General features: G+C 39.1%; 2 protein-coding genes across 2 annotated transcripts in view; both read right to left on the bottom strand.

Annotated features, from left to right (window-relative positions):
* The window catches only part of xpnpep1 (X-prolyl aminopeptidase (aminopeptidase P) 1, soluble), a 68,510-nt gene extending 55,861 nt beyond the window's left edge, over positions 1 to 12,649 (bottom strand). The window contains exons 1-4 of the mRNA XM_061880500.1: positions 12,194 to 12,649; positions 12,063 to 12,127; positions 3,701 to 3,825; positions 3,426 to 3,489 (exon numbers count right to left, since the gene is read on the bottom strand). Of these exons, the coding sequence (XP_061736484.1) occupies positions 3,426 to 3,489; positions 3,701 to 3,825; positions 12,063 to 12,127; positions 12,194 to 12,228 (289 nt within the window). The 5' untranslated portion in view covers positions 12,229 to 12,649. The remainder of the gene's footprint in view (positions 1 to 3,425; positions 3,490 to 3,700; positions 3,826 to 12,062; positions 12,128 to 12,193) is intronic.
* Positions 12,650 to 22,302: 9,653 nt separating this feature from the next.
* cusr (Copper-only SOD repeat protein) overlaps positions 22,303 to 25,925 on the bottom strand; it is a 62,344-nt gene continuing 58,721 nt past the window's right edge. Inside the window, exons 17-18 of the mRNA XM_061880499.1 lie at positions 25,110 to 25,193; positions 22,303 to 22,968 (exon numbers count right to left, since the gene is read on the bottom strand). Coding sequence (XP_061736483.1) covers positions 22,886 to 22,968; positions 25,110 to 25,193 — 167 coding nt within the window. The 3' untranslated portion in view covers positions 22,303 to 22,885. The remainder of the gene's footprint in view (positions 22,969 to 25,109; positions 25,194 to 25,925) is intronic.

Raw genomic sequence — 25,925 nt, 5'->3', positions numbered from 1 at the left:
TGCCTTTAAAAAAGATTTAGATCTTTACATTAAAACACTCTACCTCTAACAAGCAGAAAGCTGTGAAAACGATGATGCTGTGTTCCAAATTTAAGTTATTTACTGAGATTGAGTGAGCCTATGGCTTTGCACTTTGTTTATTTTATATACATATATATATTTATTTTTTATTTTTTTTTATTTACTTTGAAATGTTTTGTACGGTTTTTATACTGTTTTGTACTGTTTTTGTACTTACTTTGATTATTACTTTCAACTGATTGTAAATGTTGAAATTTATAAATACAGGTTTATAAAAAAAAAAAAAGTGTGCAGTTAATCATGTGACCGCCTGGCTCTGTTTGATTGGTGAAACGGAGTCAAACGTCAACAGTGACTGCATTTGATTGGTGAAACGGAGTCAAACGTCATCAGTGACTGCATTTGATTGGTGAAACGCAGGCATGCGATAAATCCTACTTTGAAAGTCTGTCCGACAAACCAAAACAATCAAAGCGTGCATTAACAGATCAATAAAAATCAGTAGCGAGTAGCGAGCTGAATGTAGATAAATGGAGCGGGATAAAAGTAGCGTTTCTTCTCGATAAATATACTCAAGTAAAAGTAAAAGTATGTTGCATTAAAACTACTCTTAGAAGTAAAATGTATCCCAAAAGTTACTCAAGTAGATGTAACGGAGTAAATGTAGCGCGTTACTCCCCACCTCTGCATACAGGTAAGTATTATGATGTGTGTATAAAGACCCCAAAAAGGCACCTATTAGGAAACATTATCAGGTGGAGTTTTTCGCAATATTATGCAAAACCAACTTTTCTTATCTATTGGTACCTGACGATGTGTATTTGGGATATACATAAATCCCAAAAATGTACGTGCCTCCGCCATTGTAGTCCGCACCCATGCCGTAGTCACTGAGCTTCTTCTTTGTCTCTATCTTCTTGTTGTGGGGCATTCATCCTCTACTGTTGCCATTTCTAATATAAAGTAGTATATAGTTTGAACTTATATCTATCAGTAGACTCGCTATGGAAGTGCTAAAAATTACCAGTACAACAAAGACGACGAGAAGACGCAGTCAATGTGGGGCCACTTAAATAACACCACCCGCAAAACCCTGCATCCAGAAGACACGATCAGAAAGCGGCTTGAAAACGGTCTCTAAAATATAATCCATGTAACATTTTGACAAAATAACCACCATTACATGTTATGTAGACCACAAGGAAGTGTTTAAATCAGGGGTCACCAACCTTTTTGAAACCAAGAGCTACTTCTTGGGTACTGATTAATGCGATGGGCTACCAGTTTGAAACACACTTAAATAAATTGCCAGAAATGTCCAATTTGCTCAATTAACCTTTAATATATATATATATATATATATATATATATATATATATATACATATATATATATATATATATATATATATATATATATATATATATATATATATATATATATATATATATATATGTATATATATATGTATATATATATACATATATACATATATATATATATATATGTATATATACATATATACATATATATATATATATATATATGTATATATACATATATACATATATATATATATATATATATATATATATACTGTACATATATATATATATACATGTATATGTATATATATGTATATATATATATATATGTATATATATATATATATATATGTATGTATATATATATGTCTTGATTGGATTATCCAGAGAATAGTGCTCGATACCGTGGTAGAGCGAATATGTAGGTGTGGGGAAAAAATCACAAGACTACTTCATCTCTACAGAACTGTTTCATGAGGGATTCCCTCAATCATCCCTCAATCATCAGGAGATTTTTTCTCTAAAATCTCCTGATGATTGAGGGGACCCCTCATGAAACAGTTCTGTAGAGATGAAGTAGTCTTGTGATTTTTTCCCACACCTACATATACATACATATATATATATATATATATATATATATATATATATATATATATATATATATATATATATATATATATATATATATATATATATATATATATATATATATGTGTGTATATATATATGTATATATATATATATATATATATATATATATATATATAAAAAAGTGGGTATTTCTGTCTGTCATTCCGTCGTACATTTTTTTCCTTGTACGGAAGGTTTTTTAGTAGAGAATACATGATGAAAAAAACACTTAATTGAACGGTTTAAAAGAGGAGAAAAACAGGAAAAAAATGAAAATCAAATTTTGAAACATACTTTATCTTCAATTTCAACTCTTTAAAATTCTAAATTCTACCGAAAAAAAGAAGAGAAAAACTAGCTCATTTGAATCTTATTGAAAAAATTAAAAAAAGAATTTATGTAACATCATTAGTAATTTTTCCTGATTAAGATTAATCTTAAAATTTTTATGACATGTTTTGAATAAGTCAAAATCCAAACTGCACTTTGTTAGAATATATAACAAATTGGACCAAGCTATATATCTAACAAAGATAAATTATTATTTCTTCTAGGTTTTCCAGAACAAAAATTTTAAAAGAAATTCAAAAGACTTTGAAATATGATTTAAATTTGATTCTAAAGATTTTCTAGATTTGCCAGAATAATTTTTTTGAATTTTAATCATAATAAGTTTGAAAAAATATTTTACAAATATTCTTTGTCGGAAAAAACAGAAGCTAAAATAAGGAATTAAATCAAAATGTATTTACTATTCTTTACAATAAAAAAAATTATTTACTTGAACATTGATTTAAATTGTCAGGCAATAAGAGGAAGGAATTTAAAAGGTAAAAAGGTATATGTGTTAAAAAATCCTAAAATCATTTTTAAGGTTGTATTTTTTCTCTAAAATTGTCTTTCTGAAAGTTATAAGAAGCAAAGTAAAAAAATAAATGATTTATTTAAACAAGTGAAGACCAATTCTTTAAAATATTTTCTTGGATTTTCAAATTCTATTTGAGTTTTGTCTCTCTTAGAATTAAAATTGTCGAGCACAGTGAGACCAGCTTGCTAGTAAATAAATATAATTCAAAAAATAGCGGCAGTTCACTGGTAAGTGCTGCTATTTGAGCTATTTTTAGAACAGGCCAGCGGGCGACTCATCTGGTCCTTACGGGCTACCTGGTGCCCGCGGGCACCGCGTTGGTGACCCCTGGTTAAAATGTAGGAAAAATAATATTAATATGACCCCTTTAATGCGCCTTTGGTACGAACAAAGACCTAAATAGAACCGCTCATCGGCAGTGTGCCTTATAATCCGGTGCGGTCTATAGTCCGAAAAATATGGTAGAAAAAAAATGATTTTAATACCATAAAAATCATCGATCAAACAACGTGATGAAATACATGCTAAGTATAGGCCACAAGTCCTTTTAAAAGCAAGCCCACATAAAGAAAATGTACCTGCTGAGCCGTTGAATCCACACATAAATTCCCGTCTGCAGTCACATGGTGCAATGTATTCACTCTAAAAGACAGAGAGAATACAAAACGGGGATGGTTCAGCTGAAGCAAACACCGCTCGGTCCCAAAACATTACATCGTGATGTGCACAAGGAGAAGGTTAGGGGCGGCGTGCAAACAACAACAATTAATCGTGAAGGTCAGAGCAGAATCAGACGAGCAGTGGTATTGTCAGCCTGTGATTGTGTCTAGAGAGGAGGTAGAAAATTATTTACCTGGTGTGCATCACCGGAGGGAACAATGTACGCCTGGAGAGGTTCAGAGAAGTATTTACAGTTCTTCATCACCTGGCGGAGCTGCCTGAGCAGCTCTCCTGTGATCTTTGGAGACATGTTTCCGTCTGAATGGAAAAAACACAAAGACATTAATGTCAGACAATTTCTTCATTTAGCAGATGCAGCAATCAAACAACACATCTCTGGATGTTCGTAAAGTATACCGATGCAATTACCAGACATTTGTGCGGCCACAGATACTTCGGAAGACTAAAAAGGAAATGATTTCGTGGAAACTATTTGACGGAAGTATAAACGTGGAGCTCAAAGGTCACACATGGATCTTTACCCTTTGTAATGTGATGACTCGGCAATAAGAGGGAAACTTAAATTTTAAAGTCTCGGTGACAAGAGTGTGTTGTTCTATGACATGCACTAACCACACACTTTATTAAGGATCTTTTGCAACTCCTGATAAGATCTAATATAAGAGCTAATGAAGTTTGTATAGTCTATAGCAGGGGTCACCAACACGGTGCCCGTAAGGACAAGATGAGTCGCCCGCTGGCCGATTCTGAAAATAGCTCAAATAGCAGCACTTACCTCTATTTTTTTTAATTGTATTTATTTACTAGCAAGCTGCTCTCGCTTTGCTCGACATTTTTAATTCTAGGAGATATAAAACTCAAATAGAATTTGAAAATCGAAGAAAATATTTTAAAGACTTCACTTGTTTAAATACATTAATTTATTTTTTTTCTTTGCTTCGTATAACTTTCAGAAAGACTATTTTAGAGAAAAAAATAGAACCTTAAAAATTATTAGGATTTTTAAAGACATATACCTTTTAAATTCCTTCCTCTTCTTTTCTGACAATTTAAATCAATGTTCAAGTAATTTTTTTGTTTCGTTGTAAAGAATAATAAATACATTTTAATTCAATTTTTCATTTTAGCTTCTGTTTTTTCGACGACGAATATTTGTGAAATATTTCTTCAAACTCATCATGATTAAAATTTTAAAAAAATATTCTGGCAAATCTAGAAAATCTGTAGAATCACATTTAAATCGTATTTCAAAGTCTGGTGAATTTATTTTGACATTTTTGTACTGGAAAATCTAGAAGAAATAATGATTTGTCTCTGTTAGAAATATAGCTTGGTCCAATTTGTTATATATTCTAACAAAGTGCAGATTGGATTTAAACCTATTGAAAACATGTCAGAAAAATTCTAAAATGTATCTTAATCAGGAAAAATTACTAATGATGTTCCATAAATTCTTCTTTTAATTTTTTCAAAAAGATTCAAATTAGCTAGTTTTTCTCTTCATATTTTTCGGTTGAATTGAGAATTTTAAAAAGTAGAAATTGAAGATAAACTACTGTATGTTTCAAAATTTAATTTTTATTGTTTTTGTGTTTTCTCCTCTTTTAAACCGTTCAATTAAGTGTTTTTTTCATCATTTATTCTCTACAAAAAACCTTCCTTAAAAGGAAAAAAAACGTACGACGGAATGACAGACAGAAATATCAATTTTTTCATATATATAAATTTATTTATAAAAGGTAAATTGAGCAAATTGGCTACTTCTGGCAATTTATTTAAGTGTGTTTCAAACTGGTTGGTAGAACTCCGCATTAATCAGAACCCAAGAAGTAGCTCTTGGTTTCAAAAAGGTTGGTTACCCCTGGACTATAGAGTACGGATCAGGGGTTTTCGATTACATGTGTCCAAAGGACTTATTTATCTCAGCAGACACTATAAAGATAATAAAGGACAATAAATATTTAAACAAACATAATATAAATACAGTTATAGTAATACAAATATGATTAAAATAAAATTAATCGTAATTAGCTGTGTCCAAAATATGCTTGTTTTATTTTTGCTAAAAATGTACTCACTCGATTTCAACTCACTGAATCATTTTGGATCGTATTGTTCCAAAAGAAAAAATATAATCCCTGAATCGTATTAGCAACCACAAATTCCAAATCTAATCTAGTCGATGTTAAGACCCTTTGTTAAACCCTTAATAATAATAGTAACTATTGCCATAGGATTTGATTTTTTATTCAATCTGATTTTTTCAGTTCCAAACATAAATATTCATTTAATTTAATTGTTTCAAAATCATACAAATATTTACAACTGAGTTGAGGGTGGAATAATCTCCATTTGTATTTGTATTTTAATTATGTGAAGCACTTTGTGAGCTCTCTCGGTGAGAAGTACTGCATGAATAAAATGCATTCACTTACTTATATTCACTAAAATCTAAGTAAGAGGTTAATTTAATTGTAATTTTGATTTTTGGCAAAATTTGTATTTTGTTAACCACCCCAATGTAGTAAATAGTTTATTTTATTTTGTTCAGTAATTTAGTGTTAAATTATTGGACACAAGCTGGTCAATGGTATAGTTTTTCCTTTTTTTAAGGATATAGCTCGGTTGGTAGAGCGGCCGTGCCAGCAACTTGAGAGTTGCAGGTTCGATCCCCGCTTCAGCCATCCTAGTCACTGCCGTTGTGTCCTTGGGCAAGACACTTTACCCACCTGCTCCCAGTGCCACCCACACTGGTTTGAATGTAAAAATTAGATATTGGGTTTCACTATGTAAAGCGCTTTGAGTCACTAGAGAAATAGCGCTATATAAATATAATTCACTTCACTTCACCTTTTGTTTGTTATTTTGTGATATACTTTGAGTTATCAATTGGATACAATAAAAGTGAATGAGGGAATACCTCTATTATTCTGCATTTTTCTTTTATTGTTGTACTTGTACCAAGGCTGTGAAAAATAATGAATCAAATCATGTGATTAATCACAAAAAATGTATCGCATTAATCACGTGTATACACAGATTAATCATGCCATTTCTTTTGACCGTACACGCTCTTTCACCTTAACGACGAATGGTTACCTGAAAGGTTGTTATACGGTCAGTGATTTAAAATTTCAATTCAAAATACAGCATGACGATACTTCAGTTCAAAAGTGTCAAACTCGATTTCATTGAGGGCCATATCCCTGTTATGCTTACTGTCAGATGGCCGTGCCTGTAACGTGAAAAAAAAAAATATATATATATATATATATATATATATATATATATATATATATATATATATATATATATATACATACATATATTGTGTCATTTTCCATCCATCCATCCATTTTCTAACGCTTATTCCCTTTCGGGGTCGCGGGGGGCGCTGGCGCCTATCTCAGCTACAATCGGGCGGAAGGCAGGGTACAGCCTGGACAAGTCGCCACCTCATCGCAGGGCCAACACAGATAGACAACATTCACACTCACATTCACACACTAGGGCCAATTTAGTGTTGCCAATCAACCTATCCCCAGGTGCATGTCTTTGGAAGTGGGAGGAAGCCGGAGTACGCGGAGGGAACACACGCATTCACGGGGAGAACATGCAAACTCCACACAGAAAGATCCCGAGCCTGGATTTGAACCCAGGACTGCGGGACCTTCGTATTGTGAGGCAGACGCACTAACCCCTCTGCCACCGTGAAGCCCCTGTGTCATTTTCCATTCTATTATTTAGTCAAAATTACTAAGGACAAGCGGTAGAAAATTAATTATTAATCTATTTGTTCATTTACTGTTAATATCTGCTTACTTTCTCTCTTAACATGTTCTAGCTACACTTTGGTTAAAATGTAAGAATCCCATATTCTTTTGTTGTTTGATAATTTGCATTAGTTTTGGATGATACCACAAATTTGGGTATCCATCCGATACCAAGTAGATACAGGATCATACATTGGTCATATTCAAAGTCCTCATGTGTCCGGGGACATATTTCCTGAGTTTATAAACATAATATATTTTTTCGTAAAACGAAAGAAGATGTTGTGATGCCAAAAAATATCGACGTGATCATTGTAGTATCGAATAAATACGCTACTGTACTTGGTACCATTACAGTGGATGTTACTTTTCAGACTCAGTATAGTACCGAAAATTATTCATAATTATCACAGTACAAAACTAATACCAGTACACCGTAAATGTAATTAAATTATGCAAACGATTAATAACCTGTGATTAACCATGATTAATCAGAATTAAAAAGTTTGATTAATCATTTTTTAAAGTTGATGGACAGCATTTACTTAATTGGAAATGGAATTGGTCATTCTTGATTTTTTTTAAAAGTCATACAGTTCTGCATTTTATCCTTTTCATTATCACGATCAACGGAAAGTATTCACATCGCTTCACTTTTCAATCAATCAATGTTTATTTATACAGCCCCAAATCACAAATGGACTGCACAAATCATTACGACTACAACATCCTCGGAAGAACCCACAAAAGGGCAAGGAAAACTCACACCCAGTGGGCAGGGAGAATTCACATCCAGTGGGACGCCAGTGACAATGCTGACTACGAGAAACCTTGGAGAGGACCTCAGATGTGGGCAAACCCCCCCTCCCCCCCTCTAGTGGACCGAAAGCAATGGATGTCGAGCGGGTCTAACATGATACTGTGAAAGTTCAATCCATAGTGGCTCCAACACAGCCGCGAGAGTTCAGTTCAAGCGGACTTTTACCACATTTTGTTATGTTACAGCATAATGCCAAAATGGAATCAATTCATTTTTGTCTGTAAAATTGTACAGACAATACCTCATAATGACAATGTGAAAAGTTTTCACATCATTTTGCAAATGTATTAAAATTAAAAATCCCTTGCGCAATACTTTTTGATGCACCTTAGGCAGCAATTACAGCCTCAAGTCTTTTGGAAATCGATGCCACAAGCTTGGCACACCTGTCTTTGAGCACTTTTGTACATTCCTCTTTGCAGCATCTCTTAAGCTCCATCAGGTTTCTGGTGGTTTCACGCTGTGACTTCACAGGATAATGGACGGCTGGATATACCGATGGTGAAAATCAGGCACTTTGAAGCCGTTTTTCAGGATATTGCGAGACGGGTAAAATTTTGAGAAAAACTTCGAAAAATAAAATAAGCCACTGGGAACTGAATTTTATTGGTTTTAACCCTTCAGAAATTGTGATAATGTTCCCCTTTAAAAAGAAAAAATATATTTTTTAAATATTTTTTTTCCCGGTTTGGTGGCCGCGGAATTAGGTCTCTCCTTTTTGCACATGATGTGGTCCTGATGGCTTCATCTAGCCGGGATCTTCAGCTCCCACTAGATCGGTTCACAGCTGAGTGTGAAGCGACCGGAATGAGAATCAGCACCTCCAAGTCCGAGTCCATGGTTCTCGCCCGGAAAAGGGTGGAATGCCATCTCCGGGTTGGGGAGGAGACCCTGCCCCAAGTGGAGGAGTTCAAGTACCTAGGAGTCTTGTTCACGAGTGGGGGAAGAGTGGATCGTGAGATCGACAGGCGGATCGGTGCGGCGTCTTCAGTAATGCGGACGTTGTACCGATCCGTTGTGGTGAAGAAGGAGCTGAGCCGGAAGGCAAAGCTCTCAATTTACCGGTCGATCTACATTCCCATCCTCACCTATGGTCATGAGCTTTGGGTCATGACCGAAAGGATAAGCTCACGGGTACAAGCGGCCGAAATAAGTTTCTTCCGCCGGGTGGCGGGGCTCTCCCTTAGAGATAGGGTGAGAAGCTCTGCCATCCGAGAGGAACTCAAAGTAAAGCCGCTGCTCCTTCACATCGAGAGGAGCCAGATGAGGTGGTTCGGGCATCTGGTCAGGATGCCACCCGAACGCCTCCCTAGGGAGGTGTTTAGGGCACGTCCAACCGGTAGGAGGCCACGGGGAAGACCCAGGACACGTTGGGAAGACTATGTCTTCCAGCTGGCCTGGGAACGCCTCGGGATCTCCCGGGAAGAGCTAGACCAGGGGTGCCCATTACGTCGATCGCGATCGACTGGTCGATTTCGGAGGGTGTGTCAGTCGATCTCAAGCCAGGCATTAAAAAATATACATAAAAATTAACAATCATCAATCATACCAAGACTTCACTTTCGTCAGTTGTTTGACATTCTCGGCACCCGAGGATCTTGTGAGATGACGCTGGCTGCTGCGAGCTCATATTTAAGAAAAAAATCACTAACAGGGCGGACGGAGAGAAACACATTTTATTTCTAGAGACTCCGTACCTACTGTCAAAACTCTAAAGACCGACTGCACAGTTCCTGTCTTCACCATAAAAGACCTGTTTCATCCTGCCTGTGCTAACAAAATAAGAGTCTCAGAAAGCTAGCGTGCACAAGCTAGCAAGCTACGGAGTTTGATGCCAATGTATTTCTCCCCCGCCCTCAGTGACCGCTTTCTCACTTGCTTGCCCACCCGCACAGTCACTGACGTCACTCACCTGCTGCCAGACATTAAAGGGCCACACACATATGCTACTCTCATAACAAAGTGTTTAAAAACGAGTATGCAAGTTGGACAAATGAGATGCCAAATCCAACCACTTTCATGTGGTATTGGACAGAAAGGAGGACTTTTTTTCTCCTCCATTTGAAAATGCGGACGTTATCAGCACCACTGTCTAATTCCAATCAATGCAAGTCATCAGAATCAAATACAACAACTTATTTTCTTGTCTTCATGAAAGAAAGGAATCTATGTGTGTTAAACATGCTTGTATTATCATTAAACACCATTAACTTGTTAACAAAAATGCCTCTTTCATTAATAAATAAATATAAATTATAAATAGGAATGAGGTAGATCTCCTCGACTTGGTCAATTGAAAAGTAGCTCGCCTGCAGAAAAAGTGTGAGCGCCCCTGAGCTAGACGAAGTGGCTGGGGAGAGGGAAGTCTGGGCTTCCCTCCTTAGGCTGCTGCCCCCAACCCGACCTCGGATAAGCGGAAGAAGATGGATGGATGGATGAATATTTTTTTTCCCCTTATCTTTTTCCATTTTTCATACATTTTTGAAAAAGCTCCAGAGAGCCACTAGGGCGGCTCTAGAGCCGCGGGTTGCCGACCCCCGTCTTATCTGATTAAAGGCCTACTGAAATGATATTTCTTATTCAAACGGGGATAGCAGGTCCATCCTATGTGTCATACTTGATCATTTCGCGATATTGCCATATTTTTGCTGAAAGGATTTAGTAGAGAACATCCATGATAAAGTTCCCAACTGTAGAAAAGTCTTGCCTCTACCGGAAGTCGCAGAAGATGACGTCACATGTTGATGGTTCCTCATATAGTCACATTGATTTTAAACAAACAAAAACAGCTATTCGGACCAAGAAAACGACAATTTCCCCATTAATATGAGTGAGGATGAAAGATTTGTGTTTGAGGATATTGATAGCGACAGACTAAGAGTAAAAAATATATATATATATATAAAAAAAAAAACACGATTGCAATCGCTTTGCATTGAGACAGATTCAGATGTTTTTAGACACATTTACTAGGATATTTCTGGGAAATCTCTTATCTTTCTATTGTGTTGCTAGTGTTTTAGTGAGTTTAACTGTACCTGATAGTCGTAAGTGTACGTCCACGGCCGGGTGTTGACGCGCAGTGTCTCAAGGAAGTCGACGGCAGCTGTACGGGAGGCGCAAGCTCAGCTGATATATGATAAATGGTGACTTTTTAACCACAATTTTCTCACCGAAACCTGCGGGTTGACAAGTGGTTGGGATCCATGTCCGCTGTGATCCATAGTAAAGTTTCAACTCCGTGAATTTTGAACAAGGAATCACCGTGTGTTTGTGTGGCACTCAGCATCAAGTGTTGGAATTGGGGGTTAAATCACCAAAAATGATACCCTGGCGTGGCCACTGCTGCTGCTCACTGCTCCCCTCACCTCCCAAGGGGTGAACAAGGGGATGGGTCAAATGCAGAGGACAAATTTCACCACACCTAGTGTGTACTTTAAAAGGCCTACTGAAATGAGATGTTCTTATTTAAACGGGGATAGCAGGTCCATCCTATGTGTCATACTTGATCATTTCGCGATATTGCCATATTTTTGCTGAAAGGATTTAGTAGAGAACATTGACGATAAAGTTCGCAACTTTTTAGTCGCTAATAGAAAAGCCCTGCCTTTACCGGAAGTCGCAGACGATGACGTCACATGTTGATGGCTCCTCACATATTCACATTGTTTTTAATGGGAGCCTCCAACAAAAACAGCTATTCGGACCGAGAAAACGACAATTTCCCGATTAATTGAAGCGAGGATGAAAGATTTGTGTTTGAGGATATTGATAGCGACGGACTAGAAAAAAAAAAAAAATAAAGTTAAAAAAAAAAAAAAAAAAAAGGCGATTGCATTGGGACGGATTCAGATGTTTTTAGACACATTTACTAGGATAATTCTGGGAAATTCCTTATCTTTCTATTGTGTTGCTAGTGTTTTAGTGAGTTTAAATAGTACCTGATAGCCGGAGGGGTGTGCCCATGGGTGTCTTGAGGCCGGTGTCTGATGGAAGTCGACGGCAGCTGTATGGACCGCACAAGCTCAGCTGATATCCGGTAAGAGACGACTTTTTACCACAATTTTCTCACCGAAAACTGCTGGTTGACATTTGGTCGGGATCCATGTTCGCTTGACCGCTGTGATCCGTAGGAAAGCTTCACCTCCAGGAATTTTAAACAAGGAATCACCGTGTGTTTGTGTGGCTAAAGCTTCCCAACTCCATTGTTCTACTTTGACTTCTCCAATATTAATTGAACAAATTGCAAAATATTCAGCAACACAGATCTCCAAAATACTGTGTAGTTATGCCGTTAAAGCGGATGACTTTTAGCTGTGTGTGTGCGCAGCTCTCATATTCACAACAGTTCGCGTGTACACGTCATCATTACCCGACGTTTTCAAGAAAAAAGTCCCGGGAAATTTAAAATTGCAATTTAGTACACTAAAAAGGCCGTATTGGCATGTGTTGCAATGTTAATATTTTACATCATTGATATATAAACTATCAGACTGCGTGGTGGGTTTCAGTAGGCCTTTAAAAAGGAACACCATCGCCGCCGTTCAATGCGGAAGAGCAGCCCAAACGTTGACCAATCACGTTCGTCGCATTCGTCACCGATGAGCTCCGCTATTGGCTGAGCACTTTGCATGCGATGGATGTTTACAAACAGGCTTCTGATGACTCACTCGTTCTCATTATCCACGTCGACTACTCCTGTCGTGGGAACTGATACACGCACCTTTAGTGCCGCCGGGCATACTGTCCACGTATTTTAGCTGAATGGCGTGTGAACATAATGGCCGTCAAAAAATACAATGGCCATTGGGTGTGGTAGCGACAAGTAGAAGGCCATGAGGATTGTTCAACGGCGTTTATATTGAGAGGCTAAAAGTGCAAAGATCGTTGTGTTCTTTCCCAATAACAATAAACACTGAGCGGGAGGAAGATGTCGTGATCATTCCCCGAACACTTCGTGCCGCTTTACGGCAGCATGACCACAAATGAGCTCAAACATAAGTCGATACACACCTGCTGGATTCTCCTCTTGCGACGGTTGACCCCAAAAAAATAAAACACGCGTTTTTTTTTTTAATCCTCGAGGGTTTTTTTTTAGACCTTGTGTTGGTTTTACTGACAGGAGGCGGCCATTTCGCCGGTGACGTCAGCGGTCACGTGACCCCGGTTTCTTCCAGTAGAGACGGAGGGATGTGGACTCGCCTTTTTTCTTTTTTCTTTTTTTTGTTTCGTTCGGAAGTTTTAAAACAAAAACAAAAAAAAAATGTTTCTGACTGTATTGAGCCACGTTGCGTTTTTTGCTAAGCTTAGGGCAGGGGTGTCCAAACTTTTTCCACAGAGGGCCGCACACTGAAAAATCAAAGCAAGCGGGGGCCATTTTCATAATTTTTATTTTAAAGGCCTACTGAAACTCACTACTACCCACCACATAGTCTGATAGTTTATATATCAACGATGAAATATTAACATTGCAACACAAGCCAATACGGCGTTTTTAGTTTACTAAATTCCAATTTTAAATTTCCAGCTGAAGTATCATGCTAAAAGGTCACGGTATGATGACATCACGCATTGTAGAGGACATTTTGGTCCAACACCGTTCAAATCTATAAATCATCTCTTTTCATCCCATAATTCCACAGTATTATGGACAACTGTGTTGCTGAATCTTTTGCAATTTGTTCAATTAATAATGGAGACGTCAAAGAAGAAAGATGTAGGTGGGAAGCGGTGTAATAATAATAATGATAATAATGGATTAGATTTATATCGCGCTTTTCTATTGTTAGATACTCAAAGCGCTCACAGAGAAGTGGGAACCCATCATTCATTCACGCCTGGTGGTGGTAAGCTACATCTGTAGCCACAGCTGCCCTGGGGTAGACTGATGGAAGCGTGGCTGCCAGTTTGCGCCTACGGCCCCTCCGACCACCACCAATCATTCATCCATCATTCATTCACCAGTGTGAGCGGCACCGGGGGCAAAGGGTGAAGTGTCCTGCCCAAGGACACAACGGCAGCGACTTTGATGACCATAGGTGGGAAGCGAACCTGCAACCCTCAGGTTTCTGGCACGGCCGCTCTACCCACTACGCCATGCCGCCCGGTGTATTGCGGCCAGTGTTTCCTTGTTTACATTCCCGAAAGATGACGGTGAAGCTTTACTATGGGACAGAGCGGTCAAGCGAACATGGTTCCCTACCACATGTCAACCGGCAGGTTTCGGTGAGAAAATGGTGGTTATAAGTCGTCTCTAACCGTAGACATGAGCGGAGAGCTTGCCTCAAAGAGGCAGCTGCGGACTCTCTTGCTTCCTCCCACCGGCCGCCCCCAACCGTCGGATGCTTCCAACGTGGAGGAAGCATCGGCTGACTTCGCCTCGTCGAGAAACGTGGCTTCCCTCGCAGACACTGGCAGTCACCACACCCGTGGCCACGCCCCACTGACCTTCAGGTTGTACAGGTACGACCATATAATCTCACTAAAACACTAGCAACACAATAAGCAGAAAAGGGATTTTCCAGAATTATCCTATTAAATTTGTCTAATAACATCTGAATTGCTCTGCCGTCTAGTTTGTTGTTTTTTTTTCTAGTCCTTCACTCTCACTTTCCTCATCCGTGAATCTTTCATCCTCCCTCAAATTAATGGAGAAATCGTCGCTTTCTCGGTCCGAATCGCTCTCGCTGCTGGTGGCCATGATTGTAAACAATGTGAGGATGTGACGAGCTCCAGAACCCGGAGCTCGTCAGTATTATTATTGTTATTATTATGCAAGTTTTGAATCTCTAGATCAACATTAGGAAAACAAAAAATGGAAAAAACACAAACTATGCAATATTTTCACCCAATAACTTTTCTAGGTGGAATATTTGAGATTATATAATATTTGGAGCCTTCATTTTGGACTTTGATTCATTATTATTTTTTGAGCAATTACACTTAAAAACATCACTCCATCCATCCATTTCTACCGCTTATTCCCTTTTGGGGTCGCGGGGGGCGCCAGCGCCTATCTCAGCTACAATCGGGCGGAAGGGGGCGTACAACCTGGACAAGTCGCCACCTCATCGCAGCCAATACAATATATATATATATAAAATATATACATTTAGGCCTCCACTCAGTTATGATCCCGGGGACCCCAAAGGGTTTTGGTAAAAAAAAAAAATATATATATATATTAAAAATGTGTCATTTTTCAGTATTATTATTTTTATTATTATGCAAGAATTAAATCTCTAGATCAACATTAGAAAAACAAAAAATGGAAAAAACACAAAATATGCAATATTTTCACCCAATAACATTTTTAGGTGGAATATTTGAGATTATATAATATTTGGAGCCTAAATTTTGGACTTTGAGTCATTATTATATTTTTAGCAATGACACTTAAAAACATCCATCCATCCATCCATTTCCTACCGCTTATTCCCTTTTGAGGTCGCGGGGGGCGCTGGCGCCTATCTCAGCTACAATCGGGCGGAAGGCGGAGTACACCCTGGACAAGTCGCCACCTCATCGCAGCCGATACAATATATGTATAAAAAATATACATTTAGGCCTCCACTCAGTTATGATCCCGGGGACCCCAAAGGGTTTTGGTAAAAAAAAAAAAATATTAAAAAATTGTCATTTTTCAGTATTATTACTTTTATTATTATGCAAGAATTAAATCTCTAGATCAACATTAGAAAAAAAATGGAAAAAACTCGTGTTGGAGGAAGAAGAATACTGAGTTGCATCTCAAGAACACCATACCTACTGTGAAGCATGGGGGTGGAAACATGCTTTGGGGCTGTTTTTCTGCTAAGGGGACAGGACGATTGATCCGTGTTAAGGAAAGAATGAATGGGGCCATGTATCGTGAGATTTTGAGCCAAAACCTCCTTCCATCAGTGAGAGCTTTGAATGGTTGACCAAATACTTATTTTCCACCGTAATTAACAAATAAATTCTTTAAAATTCCTACAATGTGAATTCCTGGATTTTTTTTTCACATTCTGTCTCTCACAGTTGAAGTGTACCTATGATGAAAATGACAGACCTCTGTCATCATTTTAAGTGGGAGAACTTAAAACTTCTTTTAAATTGTAATTTTACTGCCTTTTTTACATCATGGCCAGGGGACTACAGTTTAAAACTAGCCTTCTGGCTAAATCTGGCTTTTTTTAACCATGTGTCGTCATGTGTTTTATGAAATCGCATCGCCCCCTTTGAAATGAACTAATTTATTCTAAAAATGTAAATTCCATCCATCTTCTTCCGCTTATCCGAGGTTGGGTCGCGGGGGCAGCAGCCTAAGCAGAGAAACCCAGACTTCCCTCTCCCCAGCTATTTCGTCCAGCTCCTTCCGGGGGATCCCAAGGGGTTCCCAGGCCAGCCGGGAGACATAGTCTTCCCAACCTACATGGGTCTTCCCGGTGGCCTCCATAATGTAAATTAATTTTTTTTAAAAAGTGGTCCCCTGAAAGCAGCCATTACTGCGATGTGGCCCTCCATGAAAATGAGTTTAACACCCCAAAGCGTCTCAATTATTTTCTGTTACGCCCACACCCAGGAAAAAGATAACATTTTGCACCCTACCTAATATTTTTTTTTTTAAACTTGTAATATTGTTATACTGCCTCCCTGTAACCCCCACTTTTCGCCGCGACTAAATAGTAATAATATGACTATAAATTGTTATAAGTACATCTCTGCATAATAGTGTATTCTTATTTACAGAGCAGAAAATAAAAATAAAGAAAAATAAATCATCCTACAACAAAGATTGACAATTGTTTGTTCAGTGTGTATTCCGTTTATATTTACATAACACAATTTCCCAACTCATCTGGAAACGGGGTTTGTAATATTAGATACACAAAGCGCTCACAGAGAAGTGGGAACCCATCATTCATTCACAACTAGTGGAGGTAAGCTACATTTGTAGCCACAGCAGCTCTTGGTTAGACTGACGGAAGCGAAGCTGCCAGTTTGCGCCTACAGACCCTCCGACCACCACTCATCATTCATTCATTCATCATTCATTCACCAGTGTGAGCGGCGCCGGGGGCAAGGGTGAAGTGTCCTGCCCAAGGACAAAACGGCAGCGATTTGGATGTCAAGGGGTGGGGAACGAACTTGCAACCCTCAGGTTTCTGGCACGGCCGCTCTACCCACTACGTCAGGGGTGTCAAACATACGGCCCGTGGGCCGGATCAGGCCCGCCAACAGGTTTTATCCGGCCCGCCTGATGAGTTTGCCAAGTATTAAAATGAGTTGCATTTTTTATTTATTTTTTTTGATGAAAGAAACTGCTGTTCTGAATGTGTCCACAAGATGTCAATCAATCAATCAATCAATGTTTACTTATATAGCCCTAAATCACTAGTGTCTCAAAGGGCTGCACAAACCACTACGACATCCTCGGTAGGCCCACATAAGGGCAAGGAAAACTCACACCCAGTGGGAGGTCGGTGACAATGATGACTATGAGAACCTTGGAGAGGAGGAAAGCAATGGATGTCGAGCGGGTCTAACATGATACTGTGAAAGTTCAATCCATAATGGATCCAACACAGTCGCGAGAGTCCAGTCCAAAGCGGATCCAACACAGCAGCGAGAGTCCCGTTCACAGCGGAGCCAGCAGGAAACCATCCCAAGCGGAGGCGGATCAGCAGCGCAGAGATGTCCCCAGCCGATTCACAGGCGAGCAGTACATGGCCACCGGATCGGACCGGACCCCCTCCACAAGGGAGAGTTGGGACATAGAAGAAAAAGAAAAGAAACGGCAGATCAACTGGTCTAAAAAGGGAGTCTATTTAAAGGCTAGAGTATACAAATGAGTTTTATGGTGAGACTTAAATGCTTCCACTGAGGTGGCATCTCAAACTGTTACCGGGAGGGCATTCCAGAGTACTGGAGCCCCAACGGAAAACGCTCTATAGCCCGCAGACTTTTTTTGGGCTTTGGGAATCACTAATAAGCCGGAGTCCTTTGAACGCAGATTTCTTTCCGGGACATATGGTACAATACAATCGGCAAGATAGGATGGAGCTAGACCGTGTAGTATTTTATACGTAAGTAGTAAAACCTTAAAGTCACATCTTAAGTGCACAGGAAGCCAGTGCAGGTGAGCCAGTACAGGCGTAATGTGATCAAACTTTCTTGTTCTTGTCAAAAGTCTAGCAGCCGCATTTTGTACCAACTGTAATCTTTTAATGCTAGACATGGGGAGACCCGAAAATAATACGTTACAGTAATCGAGGCGAGATGTAACAAACGCATGGATAATGATCTCAGCGTCTTTAGTGGACAGAATGGAGCGAATTTTAGCGATATTACGGAGATGAAAGAAGGCCGTTTTAGTAACGCTTTTAATGTGTGCCTCAAAGGAGAGAGTTGGGTCGAAGATAATACCCAGATTCTTTACCGTGTCGCCTTGTTTAATTGTTTGGTTGTCAAATGTTAGAGTTGTATTATTAAATAGAGTTCGGTGTCTAGCAGGACCGATAATCAGCATTTCCGTTTTTTTGGCGTTGAGTTGCAAAAAGTTAGCGGACATCCATTGTTTAATTTCATTAAGACACGCCTCCAGCTGACTACAATCCGGCGTGTTGGTCAGCTTTAGGGGCATGTAGAGTTGGGTGTCATCAGCATAACAGTGAAAGCTAACACCGTATTTGCGTATGATGTCACCGAGCGGCAGCATGTAGATGCTTAAGAGTGCAGGGCCAAGGACCGAACCCTGGGGAACTCCACACGTTACCTTAACGTAGTCCGAGGTCACATTGTTATTGGAGACGCACTGCATCCTATCAGTAAGATAAGAGTTAAACCAAGACAGGGCTAAGTCTGACATACCAATTCGTGTTTTGATACGTTCTAATAAAATATTATGATCGACGGTATCGAAAGCGGCGCTAAGATCGAGGAGCAGCAACATAGATGACGCATCAGAATCCATCGTTAGCAATAGATCATTAGTCATTTTTGCGAGGGCTGTCTCCGTGGAGTGATTTGCCCTGAAACAATAGTAATTCTGTTAGGACCAGCAAGAGGTACAAAGAAAAGCATGGAAACTTAAAACCTGCAGTTTTGTGTCTTCCGCTTCAAACACATCGTTATTTGGCACCCTTACGCCCCTTTAATGTCTTTGTGTGAGTTTTAAAAGGGAACATTATCACCAAACCTATGTAAGCGTCAATATATACCTTGATGTTGCAGAAAAAAGACCATATATTTTTTCAACCGATTTCCGAACTCTAAATGGGTGAATTTTGGCGAATTAATCGTCTTTCTGTTTATGCCTCTCTGAGCGACGACGTCAGAACGTGACATCATATCGGTACTCAACGCCATTTTTCCCTACACATCAGACGCCTCGAGTCGAACCAGCTCTGTTGTTTTCCGTTTTTTCGACTGTTTTCTGATACCTTGGAGACATCATGCCTTGTCGGTGTGTTGTCGGAGGGTGTAACAACACGATCAGGGACGGATTCAAGATGATCTACATAGAATGTGCATCGATTAGCACTGCATGCTAATCGATGCTAACATGCTATTTAGGCTAGCTGTGTTTACATATTGCAGCATTATGCCTCAATTGTAGCTATAATTACATCCAGCTTTTCCCGCCATCCACATTTAATGCCAAACAAACACTTAGCAATCAACGGATTTAAGTTGCTCCAGTTTCAAGAGATGCAAAAGTCCCCCGTTTGGTTTTCACCGGCGATGCTACGACAGAGATGGCACAGAGATGGCAAAAATGTCTGGATATCCTGCGACACTGAAAGCAGATGCATTCCCAACGATAAAGTCAACGAAATCACAAAGGTGAGTGTTGTTGATGTTATTGACTTATGTGCTAATCAGACATATTTGGTCGCGGCATGACTGCCAGCTAATCGATGCTAACATGCTATTTACGCTACCTGTATGTACATCCATCCATCCATTTTCTACCGCTTATTCCCTTCCGGGGTCGCGGGGGGCGCTGGCGCCTATCTCAGCTACAATCGGGCGGAAGGCAGGGTACACCCTGGACAAGTCGCCACCTCATCGCAGGGCCAACACAGATAGACAGACAACATTCACACTCACATTCACACACTAGGGCCAATTTAGTGTTGCCAATTAACCTATCCCCAGGTGCATGTCTTTGGAAGTGGGAGGAAGCCGGAGTACCCGGAGGGAACCCACGCATTCACGGGGAGAACATGCAAACCCCACACAGAAAGATCCCGAGCCTGGATTTGAACCCAGGACTGCAGGAACTTCGTATTGTGAGGCAGACGCACTAACCCCTCTGCCACAGAGAAGCCCCTGTATGTACATATGAAACTATATTTACATCCAGCGTTTCCTTCCACCCACATTTAATGCGAAACAAACACTTACCAATCGACGGATTTAAGTTGATCCAGTGTCAATGCCAAAGTCCTGATCGGTTGGTCTGCATATTTTACCGGCGATGCTAACGCAAAGATGGCCGAATAGTGTCAACAGCTATTCGCTCAATAGCTTCAGTTTCTTCTTCAATTTCGTTTTCGCTATCTGCCTCCATACTCCAACCATCTGTTTCAATACATGCGTAATCTGTTGAATCGCTTAAGCCGCTGAAATCCGAGCCTGAATCCGAGCTAATGTCGCTACATCTTGCAATGCTATTCGCCATTGTTTGTGTTGGAATCGCTATGTGACGTCACAGGGAAATGGACAGTGGCTTAAGCAAATAGCGAAAATCAAGCACTTTAAAGCTTTTTTTAGTGATATTCCGGGACGGGTAAAATTTAGAAAACATTTTCGAAAAATAAAATAAGCCATTGGGAACTGATTTTTATTGGTTTTAACCCTTCTGAAATTGTGATAATGTTCCCCTTTAAGAATAGACGGTAGTATCTTGTGTACTCGGATAATCAACTTTTACCTTGAAAATCATTTTTTGTCTTGAAAATCAACTTTTGCCTTGAAAATCATTTTTTGTCTTGAAAATCAACTTTTACCATTGCAAGATGTTGTCGTCCTTTTTCCATAATAATAACATAAATAATAATAATAGATAGATAGATAAAACTTTTTTCTTTACACCCAAAATGCCCTCAGAGCCATTAGAGGCGGCACATGGACCAAACCGGTGAAATAAGGTGTTCTACCAACGGGTTCTAGGATTACCGCCACGACAGGCGCCGGCGTGGCGCAGTGGGAGAGTGGCCGTGCGCAACCCGAGGGTCCCTGGTTCAATTCCCACCTAGTACCAACCTCGTCACGTCCGTTGTGTCCTGAGCAAGACACTTCACCCTTGCTCCTGATGGGTGCTGGTTAGCGCCTTGCATGGCAGCTCCCTCCATCAGTGTGTGAATGTGTGTGTGAATGGGTAAATGTGGAAGTAATGTCAAAGCGCTTTGAGAAGGCAGAAAAGCTCTATACAAGTACAACCCATTTATCATTTATTTATTTAACTAAGGTATGACTTGTCCAGGGTGTACCCCGCCTTCCGCCCGATCGTAGCTGAGATAGGCGCCAGCGCCCCCCGCGACCCCAAAAAGGGAATAAGCGGTAGAAATGGATGGATGGATGGAGGTATGAAAATACAGTTAGAAAACGTAACCCTTTTGAATAGTTTTACCTCCGATTCTCACCGTTTGTTGAGTTAACTCTGGATTGATACGTGGACATTTTGTGTTTTTTGTTCAATCCCAGAAAGACTGCGGCTTAAAAGTTTAATCCTGGCTTTGTAGATAAACTGAGACCACGTCTAAACTCCTTGTGTTTTTGAAACTGCACCAATTTCCTCAGAATTTTCCAACAAACTTGAAGTGTTTTTTTTCCCAGAGGATTATTTTGTCATTTGTACATTTTCACAATGTGCTTGTTCTATTTTTTGGCCAAAGTAAACAACCTGGAGTTGTCTTTATTTTTAAGTTATCATGCCATGATTTTACCATTCCGGACCCACTTGGGAATGGATTTTTTCCATGCGGCCCCTGAGCTAAAATGAGTGTGACACCCCTGCCCCCCCCCCACCCCCGCCTCAGCGTGAGTGAGAAACAAAAGACTACTGTAGTTAAATTGATATCGACATGCATACTATTCACCAGTCATTATATGTATACTCTGCAAAAGCAAAATGTTCTCATGTTTTTGCTCACAAACTGCATGTAACTTTCCTCCAAAATAACTGGCACACACTTTACAAACAATGGATTTATTGGGGGAATCATAGGCTCCAGCACCCCCCGCCACCCCATAAGGGACAAGCGGTAGAAATGGATGGATACATTTTACATACAAATGTACATATAAATATATATGAGTCTTGGAATGGTAACCGGTCTCTCCCAAATACATATAAGTGCGAATAAAATACATAATATTACAAAGTAAGTTAAGTGTGTTTTTGGTAATACTTTATTTATGAAGATCAGCTGAGCACATTAACTTGATGTGCACTCTGTTCAATAAACACATTTATTTCGACGAAAATACCGCCACGGTATGTCTACATCATGGGTCTGTCAGATGTCACCAAAGGTCTACAGAATATTGGCCGAAACACTGAATATTTTTTACAAATCATCCGTTTAAACATTTAACAATTGTTTACTATAGACCACACAGTTAAGCGGAAATCGGCTTTGTAAATAAAACACAATTTAAACCTTGGCAGTCATACAAATTGAACAAAAAATACCTCACGTCTATTCTTTTTTTTTCTTCCGTTTTTTATTTGTCAAAGTATACAGCAGCTTGACAACAGTAGAGACCCCCTGATTTAAAATACACCCAAGCAGTAGAGGAGAACAGGAGTCAACCAGATGACGGTGTTTATGGGCCGCAGCAATAGACCTGAGCTCCCTGTGAAAATAACACCACAATATTGACGTTAAGAATGGAAAAAAAAAATGAAACATACAATTATTTGACACTTTGGAGTTATTTTGTTAGCCAGGTTTGGAGATCCGTTTACACGGGACCCCCAAAAGCTGTCGAGACTGCATGAGTCTGGGTGGGCCTTAACCCGCGGCTTTAAAGCCACATACGGCTCTTTAGCGCCGCCCTAGTGCATTTTTAAAGAAGGATAGAAAATGGGAAAAGGTGAGGGAATAAATATTGTTTTTGTTTTCGTATGTTTTTTGTTTTCGTATGTTTTTTGTTTTAGTACAAACATGACACAAACCTCTGCAATTGTTAGAAAGCCCACTGTTTAATATGTTTGTGTGTATGCTTCACTGATGAGAGAATTTGGTTAACATCGTTTTGTCCTACTAATTTCAGTAGTTCTTCAACTCAACATAGTGTGGACTGTGAGTTTGTTCTCATGTAAAATGTTCCACTTCTTCTTTGTCTCATTTTGTCCACCAAACATTTTATACTGTGTGTGAATGCACAAAAGTATTTAGTCAGCCACTGATTGTGCAAGTTCTCCTACTTAAAATGATGACAGAGGTCTGTAATTTTCATCACAGGTACACTTCAACTGTGAGAGACAGAATGTGAAAAAAAAAAATCCAGGAATTCACATTGTAGGAATTTTAAATAATTTGTAAATTATGGTGGAAAATAAGTATTTGGTCAACCATTCAAAGCTCCCACTGATGGAAGGAGGTTTTGGCTCAAAATCTCACGATACATGGCCCCATTCATCCTTTCCTTAACACGGATCAATCGTCCTTTCCCCTTAGCAGTAAAACAGCCCCAAAGCATGATGTTTCCACCCCCATGCTTCACAGTAGGTTTGGTGTTCTTGGGATGCAACTCAGTATTCTTCTTCCTCCAAAGATGACAAGTTGAGTTTATACCAAAAAGTTCTATTTTGGTTCCATCTGACCACATGACATTCTCCCAATCCTCTGCTGTATCATCCATGTATCCATTTTGGTATAAACTCAACTCGTCATGTTTGGAGGAAGAAGAATACTGAGTTGAATCCCAAGAACACCATACCTACTGTGAAGCATGGGGGTAGAAACTTCATGCTTTGGGGCTGTTTTTCTGCTAAGGGGACAGGACGACTGATCCGTGTTAAGGAAAGAATGAATGAGATTTTGAGCCAAAACCTCCTTCCATCAGTGAGAGCTTTGAATGGTTGACCAAATACTTATTTCCCACTATAATTTACAAATAAATTATTTGAAATTCCTACAATGTGAATTCCTGGATTTTTTTTTCACATTCTGTCTCTCACAATTGAAGTGCACCTATGATGAAAATTACAGACCTCTGTCATCATTTTAAGTGGGAGAACTTGCACAATCGGTGGCTGACTAAATACTTTTTTGCCCCACTGTATATATTGCATCATTGTGCCTCATTTGTAGGTATATTGCAGCTCATTTAAGTTCCTTTACTTATGTCGTCTGTGTATTTAATTTATATTTGCTTGCCCCCTGTATGTAATATTGGCTGCATTTCTGACATTTGTTTGTGTGCCATGTTGTTCCAGATCACAGCAAACGTTACGCAGCTTGCAAAGATTGTGATCAATCCATTAGAAGAAGACGGCCTGACGTTTCCTTTAACTGGGACACACATATCTATACCTTTGGCCATTCTGAGCCAGTCATTTCCTGAAGTTCTCTCATCTCTGTGAGAATCTTCCGTTTTACTAATAATATCCAATGTTGCAAAAATGTGTGGAATAAAAATTAAAATACAACATTTCTGTCAACGACGATTCGTGTCAGCCTTTGATAGTAGGCTTATATAGCTAATATAGACACTTACATCATGTGTTGCCTTCATAGTAACACTTGTATGGGACTTTTAAAGCAATTTTGATAGTAGGCTAATACAGCTAATATACACACCTACATCATGTGTTATCTTCATTATAACACTTATATAAGACTTTCAATTTTTCGCTGCTCCAGACAGATATTTGTTTTGTATTTTTGGTCCAATATGGCTCTTTCAACATTTTGGGTTGCCGACCCCTGCCTTAACCCATCAAGTGTTTACATTACTCATCTGAGGAGCCTATCAAAAAGCATACTTACTACTCGAGCAGCGCTGCGTCTCTCTAAACTCGCCCATCCTCTCGCTGTTTTTGACGGAGCTCAGAAGATTGGCGTCCACCTCCCCTTGAAGAGAAAAGACAATGCTTCGTTACATAAGCTCTCCATGCTTGCGAATCACATTTCAAATGGTGAAAGGGAAAACAGGGTGTGGCGTTACTAGGACATTATAGAGAAAGTTGTATGGTGATGTGTGGGGATTTCTGAGGAGTTTTTGTGTGTTTATTGTGTGAGACCCTTTATCTATCACCATATATTCATTGTTACAAGACTTGAAGATTCTTCACATACTGTACCTGTGTTTGTGTTTGGATTGATTGATTGATTGAAACTTTTATTAGTAGATTGCACAGTTCAGTACATATTCCGTACAATTGACCACTAAATGGTAACACCCGAATAAGTTTTTCAACTTGTTTAAGTTGGGGTCCGCGTTAACCAATTCATGGTAATGTCTGTATCAGAGGTGGGTAGAGTAGCCAGAAATTGTACTCAAGTAAGAGTACTGTTACTTTAGAGATGTATTACTCAAGTAAAAGTAAGGAGTAGTCACCCAAATATTTACTTGAGTAAAAGTAAAAAGTATGTTGTGAAAAAACTACTCAAGTACTGAGTAACTGATGAGTAACCTGATTACGGCAACAAATAATGCACAAAAACATAAAAATAGCAATGAGCAAATTCAGAGCCATAAATATCTCTTAAGCAACTAAAACAATAATATATTTAAGATAATAGTACATTAAAATGAAAAAAATTAAGGCACATTGAGCCACAATAACTTAACAGCACCATAGG

Source organism: Nerophis ophidion, linkage group LG20 (assembly GCF_033978795.1).
Source record: "Nerophis ophidion isolate RoL-2023_Sa linkage group LG20, RoL_Noph_v1.0, whole genome shotgun sequence".
In the NCBI taxonomy this organism is placed as follows: domain Eukaryota; kingdom Metazoa; phylum Chordata; class Actinopteri; order Syngnathiformes; family Syngnathidae; genus Nerophis; species Nerophis ophidion.
This window is presented reverse-complemented; position numbering and strand designations above follow the sequence as displayed.